At 36.2% G+C, this 20,896-nt stretch overlaps 1 protein-coding gene across 1 annotated transcript in view; it reads right to left on the bottom strand.

Annotated features, from left to right (window-relative positions):
* LOC132559395 (fibrocystin-L-like) overlaps positions 1 to 20,896 on the bottom strand; it is a gene marked incomplete at its 5' end in the record, with an annotated part of 84,140 nt that overhangs the window by 7,718 nt on the left and 55,526 nt on the right. The window contains 11 exon segments of the mRNA XM_060224007.1: positions 615 to 986; positions 2,163 to 2,387; positions 3,974 to 4,602; positions 5,445 to 5,708; positions 9,114 to 9,352; positions 11,443 to 11,611; positions 13,810 to 14,177; positions 16,354 to 16,732; positions 18,257 to 18,493; positions 18,624 to 18,794; positions 20,529 to 20,798. Of these exon segments, the coding sequence (XP_060079990.1) occupies positions 615 to 986; positions 2,163 to 2,387; positions 3,974 to 4,602; positions 5,445 to 5,708; positions 9,114 to 9,352; positions 11,443 to 11,611; positions 13,810 to 14,177; positions 16,354 to 16,732; positions 18,257 to 18,493; positions 18,624 to 18,794; positions 20,529 to 20,798 (3,323 nt within the window).

The following is a 20,896-nucleotide window of genomic DNA, read 5'->3' as shown; positions in this document are numbered from 1 at the left end:
CAATTTGACAAGTATTGATGTTCATCCCCTTATCATCCTTCCCACAAAATATTCCCACTCTATATATAACACTGCAGACTCTGCTAAATTTCCTCCCCAAGTCTTTGATCTAGAACTCAAAATTATGGCATACCCTGAAGAAAAGAAAATGTAAAGATTTTCGTCTCAATTTTGAACATTTTGTAACTCGTATAAACTTCATGTTTTACAAATCAGCTGAAGATTTTGAAGCTGAAATCATTCATCACATAGTGCTTAATCTCATCATCGGAGACAATTAATATCTAATTGGTGTCTCAGTAGCCTTTCCCAGAATGCACTGCGGCTTCACAAAGGACCGGAAGGCATTCTGCGATAGCCTGCAGACCAATGGCTGGGTGATACTTCAATCTCTACCAATTGAAAATAAGCAAACTAAAATATTTTTTAATCCATGATCATATGGAAATACTACGGTAATTCATTTTTTTTTTAAAATTTATGGTCATATGATAAGTCCATTCCTTTAATTTGGGGAAGAATTTGTAGGTTTCACTACTTGGCTTATCATTACGGGATCAATTCTACAGTAATCACGGTTGGAGAGATTACAAAAATTAAATTCCTATACTCACATTCCACACCAAGTTATCAACTTTGGTGTTGGTACTGGTGTCTACGACCTTGAACCTCAACTCATGTAGGTTGTTTGTGTAAACATCACCAGCGCTATAAGCCAGGTCAACCTTGAAAGGTCGTAAGGTCACCATCAGAGGATCAGATTCCAAGGTGAAGTTGGACTCCGGAAATATAATATTGAAGTCAATGATGAAACCAGATCCACTATGGCTCAGTGAAAGGTCAGTGAAGTTTGCCCACCCATTGACAAACTCTACGGTGGTATTTCCTGCCAAGGTTGTCAAAATGTTTGATCCAGACCCAGACCTCAGAACAGCCTCCACCCTCCATGGAACAGCAGCCACACCCAATGAAGACACATGAACACCCTGACAAGCAAGAAATACAACAAAATACAACAAAATATTTTTGAAAAATTTTCTATTAGGTAGAGCAGACAACTGATTTAGCGCCTTAAGACCTTTTCATCCATGAAGAGCTTTTGATTCTATCTCCCGTATTTGACCCAATAAGCACCCATGTCCTTATAAGCGCCCCCTCCCCCTTTCAGATACCTAAAAGTCTAGATTTACTTACCTTTTAATCACAATCAAGAATTGTTTTAAGTCGGTTTATAAGGAGTTGTACTCCAGAAAAACGTAAAACACTTTTTATATCTAAGATGGTCTAAGATGGTTTTATTGTATGTTAAACAACTAGTGATTTTATAAATACAGGAACTGTACAGTAGATGTTTTAGTACTGAATGTGTTTCTTTTACATCTAAAATTGTCTCTAATAAGCGCCCCCCTTAATTGCAAATTTTTAAGCGCCCTGGACGCTTATTAGATCGAATACGGTAGTATTGAACAGATTTAAAAGGATTTTTTTAGCCAAAATGACCCCTTTTGGCCCAACCTATCAGGCCTCTGAAAGGTAGGGTCTTTATATTTCACAATGTTGGTTCACCTTTGCCCATTAAATGATGCCTCCAAGTAACCTGTTCAGGAAAAGTGGTATTTTGAAGCACAATATTCCCATTTCTCATTTAGGACCCAGCCCGTACCTTTTTCTCATCACCATGGGTCCGATCAACTTCATTTATAAAAATGATTGGTTATAACTATTGTTATAAATTGTTATCTCTTCATCAATATAGTTAAACCAATGAATGTCTTTGTTGTCACAATTTTCAATTATGCAGTGAAATAACTTAGCAAACACTCTGTATTCTTGTACATCCTATGTACCTGAAAACCCCGCCCCCCCAGAAACCGACCCTGTCTTTTACCACTGTGAATTACAAAAAAAAATTGCTTGTCATAACTAAATAGTCATCTCTTGATCTTCCCTTCTTTGTCCTTACAAAATAAAAAGTTTTCATAGTTGGTATGAGTTTGTTATATCTGTATAAGTAATTGCACCAAGTGGCTGGCCGTGAGATACAACAAGGGTAGTCATATGAATTCTCCAATGAAGATATAGGAGGTTAAGACAGCTATCATACATGCATGAGTTTTTTTTTGGTCATGGCTTACAAAACAAAACCTCCATGCGAAACTTACTGCAATGTCCATGAAATGTAGTTTGGGTTGCTGGGTAAAGGCACTTCCTTCGGCTCCTGACACGATAGTGCTGAAGAAACTGAAGGAGTCTATCACCTGGACAATACGCTCTGAAGTTGACATTTCAACAAATGTCTGCCAGCTAGCGTCATTTACTGGTGGAATAACTTCAGCAATGCTCATTCCATTGACGGTGACGTTCAAAAGTGAGGATATGATGCCATTCTGTAATTAGTGAAGTAATAGTATCAGTGAAACTGAAATGCTCCCCTGAAACGACTTTATTTGAAAAAAAAAATTAACAAAGGGCAATAACTCTGTTACTGAGGTGTAAAGGGCTCTGACTTTGCTACACTGCACCCTGCTTTTGTATGATTGATGTGTAACATCACATTTCAATATCCTAATTTAAATGCAGGCAAAGTTATGCTCCAGACACAAAATTTAAACGAAGGGCAAAAACGCTGTAAATGATTGAAGGGTTTGCAGGACCTGACATTGGTACACTGCACATTGTCTTCATATGATCAATGTATACACCAAGTTTCATGATCCTTGCTTAACTGTGGCAAAGTTTGGCTATATGCTTCCTCAAAACTTCTGGTGAGCAGAAAAATATTATAAAATGATAGCCCCTGGCCCCAGTTTCATGTTTTTACTTCAGGAAATCTGAACCATTGTAGAAAATCATAACATAACTAAAAAACCCCTGAAATTTATGTAATGCTTCCCCATGAGCAATTTTAAGTTTGGAAGAATAACTTAAGTTTCGGAAGATACATGAAACTGGGGCCTGAAATCACTATACATTCATGTAGTTTACTTTAAAAAGAAACAAACATTAAACATTGAATTCCAAAGAAGCATTGACTGATACATATCTATTGACCTTGACAGAGAAATCACTTTGTTCACACCAAATATTGAACTTTAAATGTACAAAAACATGAATCTTTTGGCTTTGACCAATTAATAACTTCACATACAAGTATTTAACTTTAAAAGCAAAAAAATATCAGCTATTTGACCGTGACTGAGAAACTGCTCCACATTGGACATAATGGTTTAATGTGTGCGCTGAGAGTTTCTATCTGGGGTTAATCTACTAATTCAATGAACAATAAAAACACTGAACATGATGCACTACACGTGACGACAATGTAAAAAATGTTCTACAGAGAAAATGTTTGCGTCAAGCGAAAATAACAACATCAACTCCTGAACAATTTGTATTCAATTGAATAAAAAACAGGTATCAACACTTTAGAAAGACAAGAGTTAAACCTGTCTATAAAGTCCACTCAAGGCAGCAGAGAAAGTGACATTGATGAAGAGGTGACCTTTATAGAGAGGTTCAATTACTATGAATGACATTAAATAGGGGACCTGAAAACTGGCCTTCATACACAGGTGACCTTTATAGAGAGGTTCAATTACTAGGAATGGCGTTATATAGGGAACCAAAAAGCGACCTTTATTGACAGGAGTTCTTTGTACAATGATGGCCTTTAAGTCGAGTTTAACAGTAATCTTAATAGTACCATTTTGGGTTGCATTGAGGAGCAAGTAAAATAAGGGACATAATAATAAAAAATTCACTTGCACCAGTATTAGATATAAACAAGTATCAAGTGAATGTTAAGTCAACATATGTTAATAGCTGGTCAACTCTAACAAAACTTTGAGTACTGGATCCTGTAGTTTGTCTGTTACACTTCAAACATCATACTTTATCAAATGCAGTTGAAATGTCAGTCTGACATTCAATTTATCTTTATCTGTTTTTGCTACATGTGGAAATTAAACCCTACCTGAAATGCATTCAGGACGTCACTTGCGACAGTTTCCAAGTCGGTGTATGTCAAGGTCCTAGTTTCTCCTGTACAGCTGGCAGTAGCACAAGACGAATCAGAAATTTCAACATAATAGGTGGTTATACCAGTAGACCGCTTCCTTCGAGCGGATCCTTGATCTGACCTTTGTATATCTAGAATACGTACTTTTGATTGGGGAACAAGCAGAAAAGCTGCTAAATTTCTCACAATATTTTCTCCAAAAAACTCAGCTTCAGTCAATTCTACAAAAACATCTAAAGAAAGGGTGATGGCATCCTTTGTCTTAATATCAACAATCTTTCCTCCTTGCAGAATTAAGTAAAGCAGATTAGTAGATCTATTCAAGAAATTGGTACCACAGGCATCTGTCAAATTGGGCATAAAGTAGCCATCAGGCTTTGACGAAGGATGCTGAAGGACATTCTCACCATTTTCCATCTTACTATTTTTGGGATTTACAAGATTCCCATCGACATACACATCTAGACTATTAGTGAAAGTGTAATACACTCCAATCACGATTGTGCTGCTGGGGTGTGACATGGGCATATGGAAGCGAAGCTCTTTGGGCGAAGTCGATGAGAAATAAATTACAGCACTTGTTTCTGAAAAAAGCAGTCATTATAGATGTTTACAGCTGCTATAAACTTGTTTAGTAAGAGCAAAGTTAGGCTACAGACACAAAATTTCAAAAGTGGAATAAGTTGATACATGAAGGGTCGCAAAACCTGACACTAGTACACTGCACATCGTTTCAGTATTGGAATGACAATTGTATACAAAAAATTTCATTATCAAACTTTACCATGCAATCTACCTTAGGTTCTATTATGGACACAAAATTTGAACAAAGAGACATAACTCAGTTATTCAGGGATTGTGGGCCCCAACTGATACATTGCACAGTTTAATGATCCTTGTTTTCATGTGGGCAAAGTTTGACTCCAGACACAAAAAAAGACTAGTGGCAACTATATTCTTCCCTCCAAAATTTTTGTGGTGTATAATGATACTTCATAGGAGAAAATGGTGATGATACCAATGATATTTGTTGTAAAATAAAAACAAATGTTTCAACTATTTTGCAAAGAAAATAAACAAATTATGTTCAAAAACTATTTTTTTTTCTACATCTTTCATCCATACTGTTTTTTCTCATCTGTCCCAAAATCAAACAGGCACAGCTTGTGAGCAAAGGAAACCTACATCAGTAATTTGAGAGAAACCTAGGTAGTACTTCTCAAGTGACCAACAATAACAAGAATTTTCTATAAATGGCTCAAGGATATGATGATTGTGCGCTAAATAAACCGGAGCTTTAACAACAGTGTTTGGTTTAATCTGTTTATGAGTTTTGACAATTTGGTAACAGGTTAAACTGCTGTTTAAAGAAAATTCATTGCAAATGATTTTCTCAATCCAATGAAAATAAAAGAACCAAACTTACCATCAGCGATTAGAAATGAAAAGGTGGACAGACGTTTCATGCAGGTGTATCCTAAACACCATCCATGATCCTGTGGACCATTTACCAACTGGAGATACTTCCCATCATCACCACGACCAGCATTATTTATTGCCACAGGGGATAATCTCCGAGTCTCTGTATCGTCATCCATGCTCTCTGCTACTACAAGTTGGAGGTCATATCCAGAACATTGCCAAAAACGTGACACATCATTTTTCACGCAGCTTTCATCACGAAGAATGCCTGAAATTTCAAATATAACAAAAAATGGTTTATATTCCATTTATTTTGCTGATTTTACAAAAAAAAAACTTTAAGGTAAAAAGATTAATTTTTCAACAAGGACATGGAAAGAACAGTTGATGTTGATATTTTTCAATAACCTTTTTGCAATTCTTGATCTTACATTATTTTCTTTCATTCTTAAAAATAATGAAAAAGGAAATCTGAAAAATAACAACATAGTACAAAGTGGGACTATAATCCATGATAAACTTTAATCTAGATATATTAATTTCATTTAGACTCTGGAAACCCAAAACTCAAAAAAAAACCCGTTTCAACACCAGTTTGTTACAGGTTAATTTTATACAATATAATGAACCACATTTAGGGTCATCTCTAAATGAATATATCCATTATATTCTAATTCACTTCGTTCAAACGAACATAAAACATTTATCATATAGACTCAACACCAATATATGGGCGTGACCTTCAACGGTCCAACTTTTCTCTTTTAATGTTTTTTCCTTTTTTTTATACAATAAAATCAACAAACACCGTCCACTGTTCGTACTGGTACATGTACATCTGAGTTAAGTGACACCTGCAATTACAATGTAAATATAAATATAAAAATGACAAATTTACTGTTATCTGGTGGACCGTCAAGACTCGAATGATATATGGTATCATTTCACTTTACCGTTACAACTCTTGACACGCAAATTATACGTGAATCACGTGCAGTCTCATAACCTTCAAGCTCTATGCAAATTACTTGTAATACCCTTTATACACCCGACACACGTGTCACTGTTTACTAACATCGGTGTCATGTGACTAAGATAAATTCATTAGTATGTTGTATATAGTAAGTCAAAATCACAATAGTTCACAAGACGTTTTAATTGTGAAGATAATCGATTCATCTTTTATTACCAGATATAGTCCCTAACAAACTTGGTCTACTTCCTTAAGAAGTTTAATAACATAAATCCTCCAGAAAATTGTAACAGACGAGCATGTTTTTGACCACAGATCCTTAAAATCACTAAATTTACAATAATATTTGAGATTTGATTCCTTATTTCCTGAGAGTAGAACCATAATGGTTTGAACCGCTCACCTGGCTTCATCCAAATATAAAGGCATAGGAATTCTTAATTTCAAAACGCAAAACACATACTATTTGTATTTCCTAAATTGGGCCCATCCCTCTCTCTCAATGGTCAGTCAACCAATCCATGGATTACACCAAACTGGGACAGAATACTGCTATAAAGTAGTAAAAAGAAGTTGTTCTATTTTTTCCTAGACCCATCATTTATACAAAAGTGATTTTGATTCACTTAAGGTTGTATCTGACTAAATTTTGGCAAAATTCAATCATTCCAACAGAAGACAGGATTTTAAAGAATATGCTCTATTTCCCCGAATGGACCTCACCCTTTATTCCCAGGAGACAAAGACCCACCATTTATACAAAACTTAATCCTTTTTACCAAAAAATGCTTCAGACCAAATTTGGTCAAAATTTAATCATTCTTCGAAGATATAACCAAGAAAGTAAGTCCTAAGGGGTAGGGCCAGACCCTGGGTACAATTCCAATGTCATAATTGTGTTTTTTCATAATGAGAAATAATTCATACATTGTTATGGGGTTTGGGATCTCTTTAGTTTAATAGATATCATGTAATTACATAAAACAATATTGACCCCGCCCTACTACTTGACCCTTTGACCCAAGGGACATTACTTTTATAAATTCAAAAGAAGATGAATTGATCTTTTCAATTCAATATACTATCACTTTCATCTGTTTGTGGACATTTTTAATATAACCCCATTTTACCTATTTGGCACTGTCCCTCAGGCAATTTGTAGAAGTTAATATTTAGTTATTAAGTTGTTAAGTGGACAAACCGACAGCAGTCGATGTGGTATGGTATATGACCACACATGTGCCTTCCAGCCAGATCTGAAGAGGATGATTTAGGACAATTTCCTTTGACCAATCTTGTCCTTGTGTCACATTCTTCAATCGTATCACTTCGTCATCTCCCTGAATCTTGCCAATTTGTCACCACCCTGAATCCTGTCACTGTGGCACCTCCCTGAATCCTGTCACTGTTTCACCTCCCTGAATCATGTCACTGTGTCACCTCCCTGAATCCTGTCATTGTGTCAACTCCCTTAATCATGTCACTGTGTCACCTCCCTGAATCTTGTCACTGTGTCACCTCCCTGAATCCTGTCACTGTGTCACCTCCCTGAATCCTGTCACTATGTCACCTCCCTGAATCCTGTTACCGTGTCATCTCCCTGAATCCTGTCATTGTGTCAGCTCCCTGAATCCTGTCACTGTGGCACCTCCCTGAATCCTGTCATTGTGTCACCTCACTGAATCCTGTCACCGTATCACCTCCCTGAATCCTGTCACTGTGTCACCTCCCTGAATCATGTCACCTTGTCACCTCCCTGAATCCTGTCATTGTGTCAACTCCCTTAATCATGTCACTGTGTCACCTCCCTGAATCTTGTCACTGTGTCACCTTCCTGAATCCTGTCACCGTGTCACCTCCCTGAATCCTGTCACTATGTCATCTCACTGAATCCTGTCACCGTATCACCTCCCTGAATCCTGCCACCGTGTCACCTCCCTGAATCATGTCATTGTGTCACCTCCCTGAATCCTGTCCCTGTGTCACCTCCCTGAATCCTGTCACTGTGTCACCTCCCTTAATCATGTCACTGTGGCACCTCCCTGAATCCTGTCATTGTGTCACCTCCCTGAATCCTGTCAATGTGCCACCTCCCTGAATCCTTCAATGTGTCACCTCCATGAATCCTGTCACTGTGTCACCTTCCTGAATCATGTCACTGTGTCACTTCCCTGAATCTGTGAATGTGTGTCCTTCCTGAATCCTGTCACTGCGTCACCTCCCTGAATCATGTCAATGTGTCACCTCCCTTAATCCTGTCTCTGTGTCACCTCCCTAAATCCTGTCAATGTGTCACCTCCTGGAATCCTGTCACTGTGTCACCTCCCTAAATCCTGTCAATGTGTCACCTCCCTAAATCCTGTCAATGTGTCACCTCCCTTGAATCCTGTCAATGTGTCACCTCCCTGAATCCTGTCAATGTGTCACCTCCCTTGAATCCTGTCAATGTGTCACCTCCCTGAATCCTGTCAATGTGTCACCTCCCTGAATCCTGTCACTGTGTCACCTCCATGAATCCTGTCACTGTGTCACCTTCCTGAATCATGTCACTGTGTCACCTCCCTGAATCTTGTAACTGTGTCACCTCCCTGAATCATGTCACTGTGTCACTTCCCTGAATCCTTTCAATGTGTCACCTCCCGGAATCCCGTAACTATTCAATGAACAAGTCAAATCTGTGTGCATTAAATCAGACCTTACCTAAACCTTGGTACAATTCTTCATATTGGATTCTTTCACCATCTGGGCTTGTCAACATGGATTTAGGAATTCTGTAATTTCCTATTCCACGACGTGGGTCACCATCAAATTCAAATTCCATGAATCCAAAAATATCTGATCTGACACCAGTTTCAGTAAACGAGCCATCCATATCCTTTATGGAAGGGCTTCTATAGCCGTCACAGTCCATATCAACACAGTCTGTGGGATTAATCATCCTGTTAGTAAATAAAAAGTTTATAATATATACACATACCTGGTGTCAAATATTATACCTGGTGTCAAATATTATACCTGGTGTCAAATATTATACCTGGTGTCCTAATCTGTCACAAATTATACCTGGTGTCCTAATCTATCACAAATTATACCTGGTGTCAAAATCTATCACAAAGTATACCTGGTGTTCTGATATTTCACAAATTATACCTGGTGTCAAAATCTATCACAAAGTATACCTGGTGTTCTAATCTTTCACAAATTTTACCTGGTGTCCTAATCTGTCACAAATTATACCTGGTGTCCTAATCTGTCACAAAGTATACCTGGTGTTCTAATCTGTCACAAATTATACCTGGTGTCCTAATCTGTCACAAATTATACCTGGTGTCCTAATCTGTCACAAAGTATACATGGTATTCTTATCTGTCATAAAATTATACCTGGTGTCCTCATGTGTGGCAAATTATACCTGGTGTCAAAATCTATCACAAAGTATACCTGGTGTTCTAATATTTCACAAATTTTACCTGGTGTTCTCATCTGTCACAAATTATACCTGGTGTCCTAATCTGTCACAAATTATACCTGGTGTCCTAATCTATCACAAATTATACCTGGTGTCCTAATCTGTCACAAATTTTACCTGGTGTTCTCATCTGTCACAAATTATACCTGGTGTCCTAATCTGTCACAAATTTTACCTGGTGTTCTCATCTGTCACAAATTATACCTGGTGTCCTAATCTGTCACAAAGTATACCTGGTGTCCTAATCTGTCACAAAGTATACCTGGTGTTCTTATCTGTCACAAATTATACCTGGTGTCAAAATCTATCACAAAGTATACCTGGTGTCCTCATGTGTGGCAAATTATACCTGGTGTCCTAATCTGTCACAAATTATACCTGGTGTCAAAATCTATCACAAAGTATACCTGGTGTCCTCATGTGTCACAAATTATACCTGGTGTCCTAATCTGTCACAAATTATACCTGGTGTCAAAATCTATCACAAATTATACCTGGTGTCCTCATGTGTCACAAATTATACCTGGTGTCCTAATCTGTCACAAATTATACCTGGTGTCCTAATCTATCACAAATTATACCTGGTGTCCTAATCTATCACAAATTATACCTGGTGTCCTAATCTGTCACAAAGTATACCTGGTGTTCTAATCTGTCACAAATTATACCTGGTGTCCTAATCTATCACAAATTATACCTGGTGTCCTAATCTATCACAAATTATACCTGGTGTCCTCATGTGTGGCAAATTATACCTGGTGTCAAAATCTATCACAAATTATACCTGGTGTTCTCATCTGTCACAAATTATACCTGGTGTCAAAATCTATCACAAATTATACCTGGTGTTCTAATCTGTCACAAATTATACCTGGTGTCCTAATCTGTCACAAATTATACCTGGTGTCCTAATCTGTAATGAATTATACCTGGTGTCCTAATCTATCACAAATTATACCTGGTGTTCTCATCTGTCATAAATTATACCTGGTGTCCTAATCTATCACAAATTATACCTGGTGACCTAATCTATCACAAATTATACCTGGTGTCCTAATCTATCACAAATTATACCTGGTGTCATATTTCACCTCCAAAAGTCCTACATTATGTATCCTGACATCCTGCTGTTGAATCATAAATTTTTTGGGGTCATAAAAAGAAGCTCGCATGGTTCAGTCTACTAAAATACTTGATCTAAACAAAAGGAAAAGTATTCAAAAGATCTATTTTCTGTAGAAGGACCCACCATAAGGGGCAGATACCCGTCAATGATTCAAAATTGATTCCCCTTCAGCAAAGAATGCTTTAGATCATATTTGGGCAAATTTCAGTAATTCTTCCAGGAGTTGGATTTTAAAGAATTTGCTCTATTTCCCCTATTAGACTCCATCCTTCCCGACCCAGGGGGCGGAGACCCACCATTTACACACATTCTTATTACCCAATGATGCTTTTTATCATGACTAATAGCATTTTGTATATGAAGTCAAATTACCCTATATAACAGTCATTAGATCAAGCCTTTTCTGAAAACCTTTCTTTTGGACGATAACTTACGTAATGGATGGGATTTTAAATCCTGTTTTAGAATCCAAATCTGTATTATACCACTTTGTTGAAGAAGCTTTCAATGGGTGGGCAAAATCATCGTTGCTCGGAGCTGTGGTTATAGCTACTGCCCTATATCCTTCGCATTTATCAGAGTTATAATTGGCAAATGTGTTCCCTGTCAAGACAAAATTTAATATAAAATACAACATAAACATTCCAGATTAAAACAGAAAAATCTAAAGTACAAGAAAACACAAGAACAAGGGTCGTCAGAAACTGGTTACGCTGCCTGAATGGGACAAAATTTAAGTATGAAAATGTACAAAGGGCAATAACTCCTATATTATGCAAAAGAGAGTTCGGGTTACTGTACACTTGTTGAGATCTACCTATGAATTTTATGTTGATACCTCTTATAATTTTATATTATGTTTCGGACAAAATAATGACAGACGGACAGACAAATCAGTGACTACATGTTCTTTTTGGAAGCATTTAGCATTTCGCATAAAATTTTACATGTACATTTTGCACTGTGACTTTCCATTAATTTGATATTAACCTGGATTGTATTCATACATTCTACATCACAAGACAAAAATAAGATGTCCTCATGTTTCCAGGTTGACCTACAAATATATGTTAATGCTCTCCTTGTTGCATCAGTTAACACACTCTTTATCCCTTTACAGTAATCTTCTGGATAACCATGAAGCTCTTCCAATGCATTATACATATAAGGGAAACCATTTTAATTTGATTAATACTTTAATATTATATCTGAAATGTGAAAATAACCATTTAACAGTTGCTAGTTTATATTCAAAGCCAATATAAATGCAATCATCAAATATGTCATTATAACTTATTGACTATGAATGCTGTCTTAAAAGACGTCATTATAATTTATTGACTATGAATGCTGTCTTAAAAGACGTCATTATAATTTATTGACTATGAATGCTGTCTTAAAAGACGTCATTATAATTTATTGACTATGAATGCCGTCCTCAAATACGTCATTATAATTTATGGACTATGAATGCCATCCTAAAAGAAGGCATGATAATTTATCTATTATTTTTTTTATTTCACTCATGAGAAATATAGATAATTATGGATGTTTTAACACAAAAGATATGCTACCTCAAATCGATACAACCAGTTGAAGTTAGAAACGCATTTAATGGATAACCCAGTGAATCTAATGTTTGCCATTATAACAAGAAATGTAAAGATTAAAGATGTGGCAGCCATTGACGACGTTCCAACTTTAATAATGGGTATGCTCACTTGTTAGTATTTGTTGTTGCAATGGGATTTTATTCAATATTTCCGAAACCGACTTGTGCACAACAGGTACAATCTCTGCAGGATTTGCATGTGTTGGAATGTGCCAATCTGTCCTGTCCCACAAATGCTTTAATGGCAAAATATCGTGATGGTATGGGGACTTAGGTTACATGTTTACGTTGTTTTTTGCATTGATCGTCTATTTTAAATCATGCTTATTACATGACACCAAGAATAGTCTTGTTGAAAAAAAAATTACATTGTGCTGGTCAATAAGCAGCACAACAAATTGCAGTACAGCATCAAGTCTTGGCCAAAAGTTTACCTTGGCATCAAAGCACACTCCAACATGCACCCATCTTGACAATACAGCGTAAATCTCGACTCATAAGAAAAGAATATTCTGCATCATAAGGAACACACTTGGATGGTGTTCTCGGAGCCAATGGCTTCTGACCTTGCTGCAGTCGTCAAAGTGGAAACCCCACTGTAACATGGCAAAATGCCCTAGAGATGCCCCTGCACAGTATCTTGTCTTGTGCATGGTCTTTGTATATCCCTGATTTCTGAGTTGCAGTTTTTTGTGCAGTTCTAAACTGGGTGTACAAACGCTGAAACCTCATGAAACATTCCTGCTGAGGCACAGCAACCTTCCGAAGGGCTTTCCTAGCTAGGGCAGTGGGTAGTTGTACTAGTCAGTCTTTGTTGTCTAGACTGCTTTGATATTGAGCCTTTGTTGACAATTACAGCTCGGGCTATAGCATTTCGTTTGTTTCTAGCCAATAGTCACTGAACTGCACTGTCTCATTCATCATTATTTGACCTCAGCATCCTTTACATATTCATAAACAAATTGTGATATCAGACTATCAAATATATCGAAGCAGAGAATGCTGCCATGTGTATTTATGCAGGGACATCTGTTTTTAAAGAAAATTTTATAACCAAATATTAAGGAAGAGGGGAACCTCCAGTTATAAGAACCTAGTGTTAATGTTGAAACTATGAACATGACAGAAAGAAATTTTAGTTCTAAAAATATAAGAATCTTACAAATTTAATCAGACTTTATTTACTTACCTTTCATTGTTAAATTACAGCCGATGGAATTGTAGTTCATAATCTTATTTAAAGGTTTGTCAGGAGAATTATTTGTTCCACTTGTACAAATTGGCAATGATATACCAAAGTAATCGTGTGGCCTGGCACTAAATCCAGGTGCAGTACCCTCCACAGAAACTCTGTAATAGCCTGCGGAAGTGTCAACCAGGTTGTTTGTACAATCAGTATCACCCAAAGAGTACCCAACGAACAGTGAATCTTCTATTTCCGCGCTTTGATCATAATCAAACATGTGTTCAACAGATGGTGGACCAATCAAAAATGTGAATATACCGAATCTGTCATCCACTAACGTATTGTTAGAAAGTTTGATACTTATAGTATGTCTGAAAGGAAAAAAAGTTGGATAAGTCTGAAATTGTTAGCATTTAACACAAGAATTACAAGTTATTATAAATGGTCCTCCCTTTTCCACATCAGTATCAAACCAATATGTATGGAGAGAGTTTCGTTTAGAGCTAAACAGAAAACTTAACATAGCACAATTTATTATCAAAGTTGAATTAACAGTAAACTGTAGGTGAAATTCAGGATCTGAAATATTTGAGGAATTCTGCTACACAAAAGATAAATATATACAAATTCTAGTCATGACAGTTTATGTTCTTGAAGAGAAATAAAACTGAACACGAAGCTAGACAGAAAACTTGACATCTGCACAGTTAATCACCAGGTTACTTATTTTAACTAACAATACACTGTAGGTGAAAAACCGAATATGATATGTGTATTGAAATGATCACATATATGTAACTCTGGTAAAATACTAGCCACAATATACCACTCGGCTAGAGAGAACTTCTCTTTAGCTCGATTGGTTGAGCATCAGACTAGTAAGCCAGGGGTCTCCGGTTCAATTCCTAGTGGAGGCATTGAGATGAAAAATGACCTCTGTTACATTGCGCCCATGTAGTGACCCGGGAAAAGTACTTAGCCATGCCCCACCAGCGTCGCAGTGACCCCTGGAAACTCAAGGATGAGTTATTTCCTGGAGGGGGAGTATGTAACCCTGGTAAAATACTAGCCGCAATATACCACTTGGTTACAGAGAACTTCTCTTTAGCTCGATTGGTTGAGCATCAGACTAGTAAGCCAGGGATCCCGGGTTCGATTCCTAGCAGAGGCATTGAGATGAAAAATGACCTCTGTTACATACACATATAAATATATTTTTGGTTTGGTATTGAAAGCTTGAATATTTCAATAGAAAAAAAGTTCTTCGCTTAATTTTTTATCAATTAACTTAATCGTGTTCCTTCATACATAATAAAACAGCAAAACAAAAACAAAAAAACACAAAACAAAGTAAGGGTGGAAATTTAAGGGTGAGACAGTGGTTTCACTTAAGCATATGGCCATAGTGAAGTGCAGCATTTCACTAATGTCTTATTGATTCCAAAGTTTATATAGACCAAAACTAACAAAAACATTTTGTTTGCCGTACAACCACAAAACCAACAATGATGTTTTAATATTAACATATATTCATCCATCATTCATACAAAATTCTAAAGTTTATTCTTTTGAGATTTCCTAAAAGAAAACCTCAAAAGTTTGACAAAGTTGACATATGCGCCATATTTTAAATGGCCTTCAGTTTGCAGAGGCATCTTAAATCTTGCGAAATTCAAGTCCAGTGTGTGATACACTGATACTAGGCGGAAGTCCTTTATGCTTAACGTTCCACAAAGCTTTGTTATTTTTTAATTACTATGTATAGAGGGACTTAATTAAGCAAACAGATAAGAAATTAAGCGAAGAAACATCAACTGAAATCAAAGTATAAAAGAGGGGATGGTAGGAGGGCGGGGGGGGGGGGGGTCACTATAACTTTGGTTCATTTCACCATTATGGTATCTTGACCCCCCCCTTTTCACCTTGCCTCACAATACCATGTTTCATCGGTTCATTTGCTAGGTGAACAGCCAGGGTCATTCTGAGGCAGAGTGTCCCTGTAGTCATTGGACCTCACTGAACAGAATGTCATCCTAAGCTATTAGGGTAAAGTGTCTTGATCAAGGGCATAATTAAAAGAAGCACAGAACTAATATGTGATTCTGTTTCTCATCAGAAGTACAAATGCCACGGATAGGGAGTGTCACACTCAACACATCTCAGACCTTCACCTGAGGTTCCAGAGTCCAAGCCATTATAGACTGATGGACTTGATGACAAGACAGCATGTATATTAATATATGACACTTCTATACTTGCTCCCATTTTGCATAAAATCAAACTATGTAGAAGGAGAGTGAAGACAACAATTCACGATTTATTCGTGCATCAAGTTGTTGACATGTTTCGTGTCCAAGTGACCTGTCCTCAGAACAACAATAACAGATTATTACTCCATCATTACGGACTAAAACAACGTAGATTGGTGACGTCATGAAAGCAACATAGCATAGTGATGTCATGAACAGTGAATAGAAAGAATGACGTGATCATTAGTCCTACAATAACAGAAATAGGCCAAATCAAACTATGTGTTTATGTACTTACGTGTTAATGTACATTCCATAAAGATAGATCTTGTATAGAAAAAAGTTGGAGAACTGGTATTTTCCATATTCCCAGTTTGAAACCGTATTTGGAAAAAGCATAATTCCCATCAACGAAGAGTGACAGGTATTATCAGACCATGCTGGGATAGGACTTCCTGGAATCACAGGTTCAGCGCCTCCATAGATGCAAGCTCTCTCCGAAGACGACATGGAATTTCCCGAAAGCCACATATTTGTGGCTTCTTCTGGGTTAATATGTAAAAGGCCATCCACATTAATGTTACTAGCCTCATATCGGTTATTATAAGTTCCAGGAAATTGGAATCCAAGCATCAAATTAGAGTTTATTCTGACACGGTCCGCCGAGATCCAAAGTGCTAAAATATGAAAAGGAATACAAAGTATGGTAAAGACAAAGACAAACAAAGCTTACATACACAAGGCCAAAACAACAAAAATTATTGCTTAAATGTACTTCACACTATCTAAATATCTGGTAACATCGAAAGTGAAGAACTGCACTAAACAACCATGTTGTAGTAACACTTGCCTTATAAAACAAGAAAGATATTTCTGTGCACCATCCAGGTTTCCACATTTTTTAATCACTTTGGGTTATTCTCATCACCTTCTACATTTTGTAAATTCTTAAATTTTTTAATAGTGATTATTCAGTAAAATTTGAATGCACTTAATTTAGTATATTTACGGAAAAAGTGTTACATGAGTGGGAGGTACCCGGTTTGTGTATCAAACCCTAACTGACTTGTCCTGCAATGCCACCCAGGTTACAAATTTGAAATCGGAAGGAGTAAAGAAAAACATTCTGTTGGTCTTTCAATTAGTAACTCTTGGTTAGACATTTAATTACTAGACTGAAGGGAAATTCCAACTCAAATCAAGGATAGAAAGACAGTTTACCCACAACTTCTGTATATTGTAACTAGAAATTAAGTTTTGTTTTGTAAATCATCTGACAAGTGTGACGAGTACTAGCACTGATGTACATAGTGCATAAAATGGTAAGAAATTGACGTTTTTCCGCTAATCAAAAGTAGTGTTAGGAAATGGCAAATAGATTATAGACGAAAACATACTATATATACAATGGTAACAATGTATAGTCGATTCAGTTACAATTTTAGTACGCTCTACGCTGGTCATTTGTCAGATGGATGTGAATTTGTCGTCATCGAAACATCACTCTCTAATCGTCTACTAGTTACAAGAATTACTATTCTACTGACATAATCAACCTGTGGAAAATTTTCGGAAATATGTAGCAGATACATTTGTTGGTTTGAGATTTTGTTAAAAAAAAGTATAAGGCTATTTCCTTCATTGGCAAATGCCTTGATACATAAATATTTTCTACAAATTTCTGTAAAATTAATATACTGTAGCACCTAAAATTGAGGACCAGTTAACATGATGTGATACCATTTAATGGTATAATGCATTTAGTCAAAAACATCAACCAGTTTGTAGGCAAAATATGTAAGATTGTACAACTGTTGACAGTTGGATGACACTAGTTGACCGAGTGATGCCATATGGTGGGCTGATGTGGTGAACCCTCATCAAAATCAATGAACACAGGGTGGTCAGGTGGCGCTATGGAAACCCAGTCACCTTTAATCTAGACATCAAAAGGTTTGATTCCAATAATGGACGTGAAATTGGGGTCACCTGTGCAATCATATGGTTGTTTCCTAAGTTCTCAGGTCTACATCAAAAGTATGACCCCTTGTGCACTTCCATCCAGGCCAACAAAAGTGATAAGTTGGAAAAATTATTTCAGGATTGTTATTAGATACATATAAAGTTTAATAATTTTTTTTTTTTTCATTAAATTTTCATCAAAGTCAATGTTGGCATGTTTTGACAACATCATTACTTACAAGATCCAACACTATAGGAGAACACATTCTGTTCGATGAACAAATTATCAGCGCCTATAGCCATCAAGGACATGCCAGAACTGTTCTGAAAACTGCATCCAACGACAAAGCTAGGCTTATCAGGATTTGAAGCATCCCCAGTGTCCTTAAACACAAGTGCTTGTCGTGGGTCATTGGGATCTGTATAACCTAGCTTACCCAGGCGTTGAAACTGTACGCCAGAAATTCTGGCGTATCCTGTATGAAAAACATATAAGACAGTGTTAAACTATTGATTTTTTAATTGTTTCATTGGTTTAAATTTTCACTAAAGTTTTAAAGAAAAACAAGCTTTTTGATGAATTGGTCTCGTCATTCTAAGACTCACCTTGTATCAAATAGTCTTCATACTGAACTTGGCTGACAATAATATGCCCCCCATATGCTTCTGCTTGCATATTGTCATAAGGTTTTGATTCCACTCGAATGTTGCGAGTAATCCTTCCCACCTCACCAGCCATGATATAAAACTGCCCATTGTCAAATGTCTCTTTTGTGTCTGGAAATCAACCATTTGAAAAATGAAATCAATTTACTGAAATAAATATATGAAAGTTGATTGAATTGCATTTCATCACAACAGTGAGGGAGTTACCTTGTATAATGCTGAATTTAATATACACACAGTACAATATTCTAACAAACATTAAGAAAACAAGAGGTCCATGCACCTTAACAGTCATTTAATGATAAAAACCTAAAATTCTGTGTATTCCAATTTATTTGCGGCCATATTGGATTTCTGACTGTTCAGAAATATTACAACACTTGGTCAGAACCATCCTATTGGAGAACTTGAGAAGAAGTCTGAAAGAGGTGCAGGGAAACCATGAGTTTGCAATCCTGTTTCAAAATGGCCACTGCTGTGGCTGCCATATTGAACTTTTTTATGAGGCAGAAAACTAACAACACAGCTTTTTTCCTTAGTTTCCCTACAAATTTTCTGTTCACTGCCACAAGAGGGAACTTGAGAAGGTATTTAAAAAAAAATCTCCCAGACAGCATATTTGGATATAGGACCAACCCAAAAAATAACAACACTAATTTATGCCGATCTCAGGATCATAAGGAAATTTGGCTAGCTATTAGGTGTGAGAGTTATGTCCCCTAATTTGGTATGTGATACTTCAATTAAGTATCTGTCTTTCAGGTTTTTCTCGTGTACTGAAATGAATATTCCTTACTAAAGAAACAAGCCTTCAACATGGTATTTTCACGCTATTATTGTTACATAGATAGCGTGTAAAGGAACAAACATACTGCCACTAATTCAGTTATACACGTGGTGGAGCTAATCATTTACCTTATTCTGTCTTTCTATAATGCAGAGTTATCTGCTCTTGATCGTAATATGTAATTAATGAGAAAATTATGTATACAAGTATTTACATCGTATTCTCATAATAATACTCTCACAAATACATAACATAACAATTAACACTTGCTCACAAGAGCAGATAACTCTGCATTACAAAAAATGGGAATCGCAAGACAAATCAGACGAATGACAATACACAACACATTAGCTGGTAGGAAAGTGGAATTCTTCTAAAAAGTAGTTCTAACAAGTATACTGAAAAATTTCCATCCTTAAGGAATATTTGTTCAGATGAATATTGCATGTATGTGATACTCGTATTTAAATGAAATAGCCTCCCCACCTAACTTGTACCAAAATGATAAAAATACTCTGTAATATAATACCATCACTTAAGGTGTATAGCATTGTTCTCTCCTTTGTAATACACCAGGTGTAATATCTACGTAGGGGCTATGTAACATTTTGTAATATATTTGTTAAACATACCAACAGAAAACACACACAGAACATTACGATTATACAAATGATTGCAATATTGATTTTAAGACAACAAAAGAATGCAATTAAGAAAGTCAGCTTAATTAATGAATTGTGCTGGTTGTCTTAACAGGTCAAATTTTTTCATGAATTTCATTTAAAAAAAAAATCAAATTATATCTAAACAAATTGAAAATTTTGTGACTTGGATTTAAAAGGACATCAAATATATATGTTTCATAATTTTACACATTAAAATTTTCAGGAACACTGTTTTAATGTACCTTAAAATAACGAAAATATTGTCGACATAAAAAGAACCAGCTTCGTGGAATTTTAATACATAGCAATCTATCGAAAATTACTATAAACAAGTGACTATTCAAAATCTTGGCAATTATGGTCAGTTATAATAGAGATTAATTAAATACATACACAAGTGGTCATACATCAGTGTTTCCTTCAGAGTTAGAATTGAAAAGCTTTCACCCTGATCATTGACTGAATTCTGTATCGCTTCTATTGTTGCATATTCAGCCTCCTCTATCTTGAATCTAGTTGCTGTGATGATGACCTCATCATTTACGTTCCAGTCAACAACTTCAGCTAAATACATGGTTTTACTACCAGCGAGGGCAGTTCTGGTTATGGTTGTCCATGTTCTAATGTTGGTCAAACCATTCAACATCAATGCTCCAAACACAGCTACAAAAAAAAAGGGAAAGAGACTCCAATTTTTTTTTTTTTTTTTTGATTTTCAAAATTTTACTTCAATAAAAAAAAAACACATTGATTTTCATAGA

The sequence above is a fragment of the Ylistrum balloti genome, unplaced genomic scaffold (assembly GCF_031769215.1).
Source record: "Ylistrum balloti isolate Yb309-2 unplaced genomic scaffold, AGI_CSIRO_Ybal_v1 Utg370904, whole genome shotgun sequence".
In the NCBI taxonomy this organism is placed as follows: Eukaryota; Metazoa; Mollusca; class Bivalvia; order Pectinida; family Pectinidae; genus Ylistrum; species Ylistrum balloti.
This window is presented reverse-complemented; position numbering and strand designations above follow the sequence as displayed.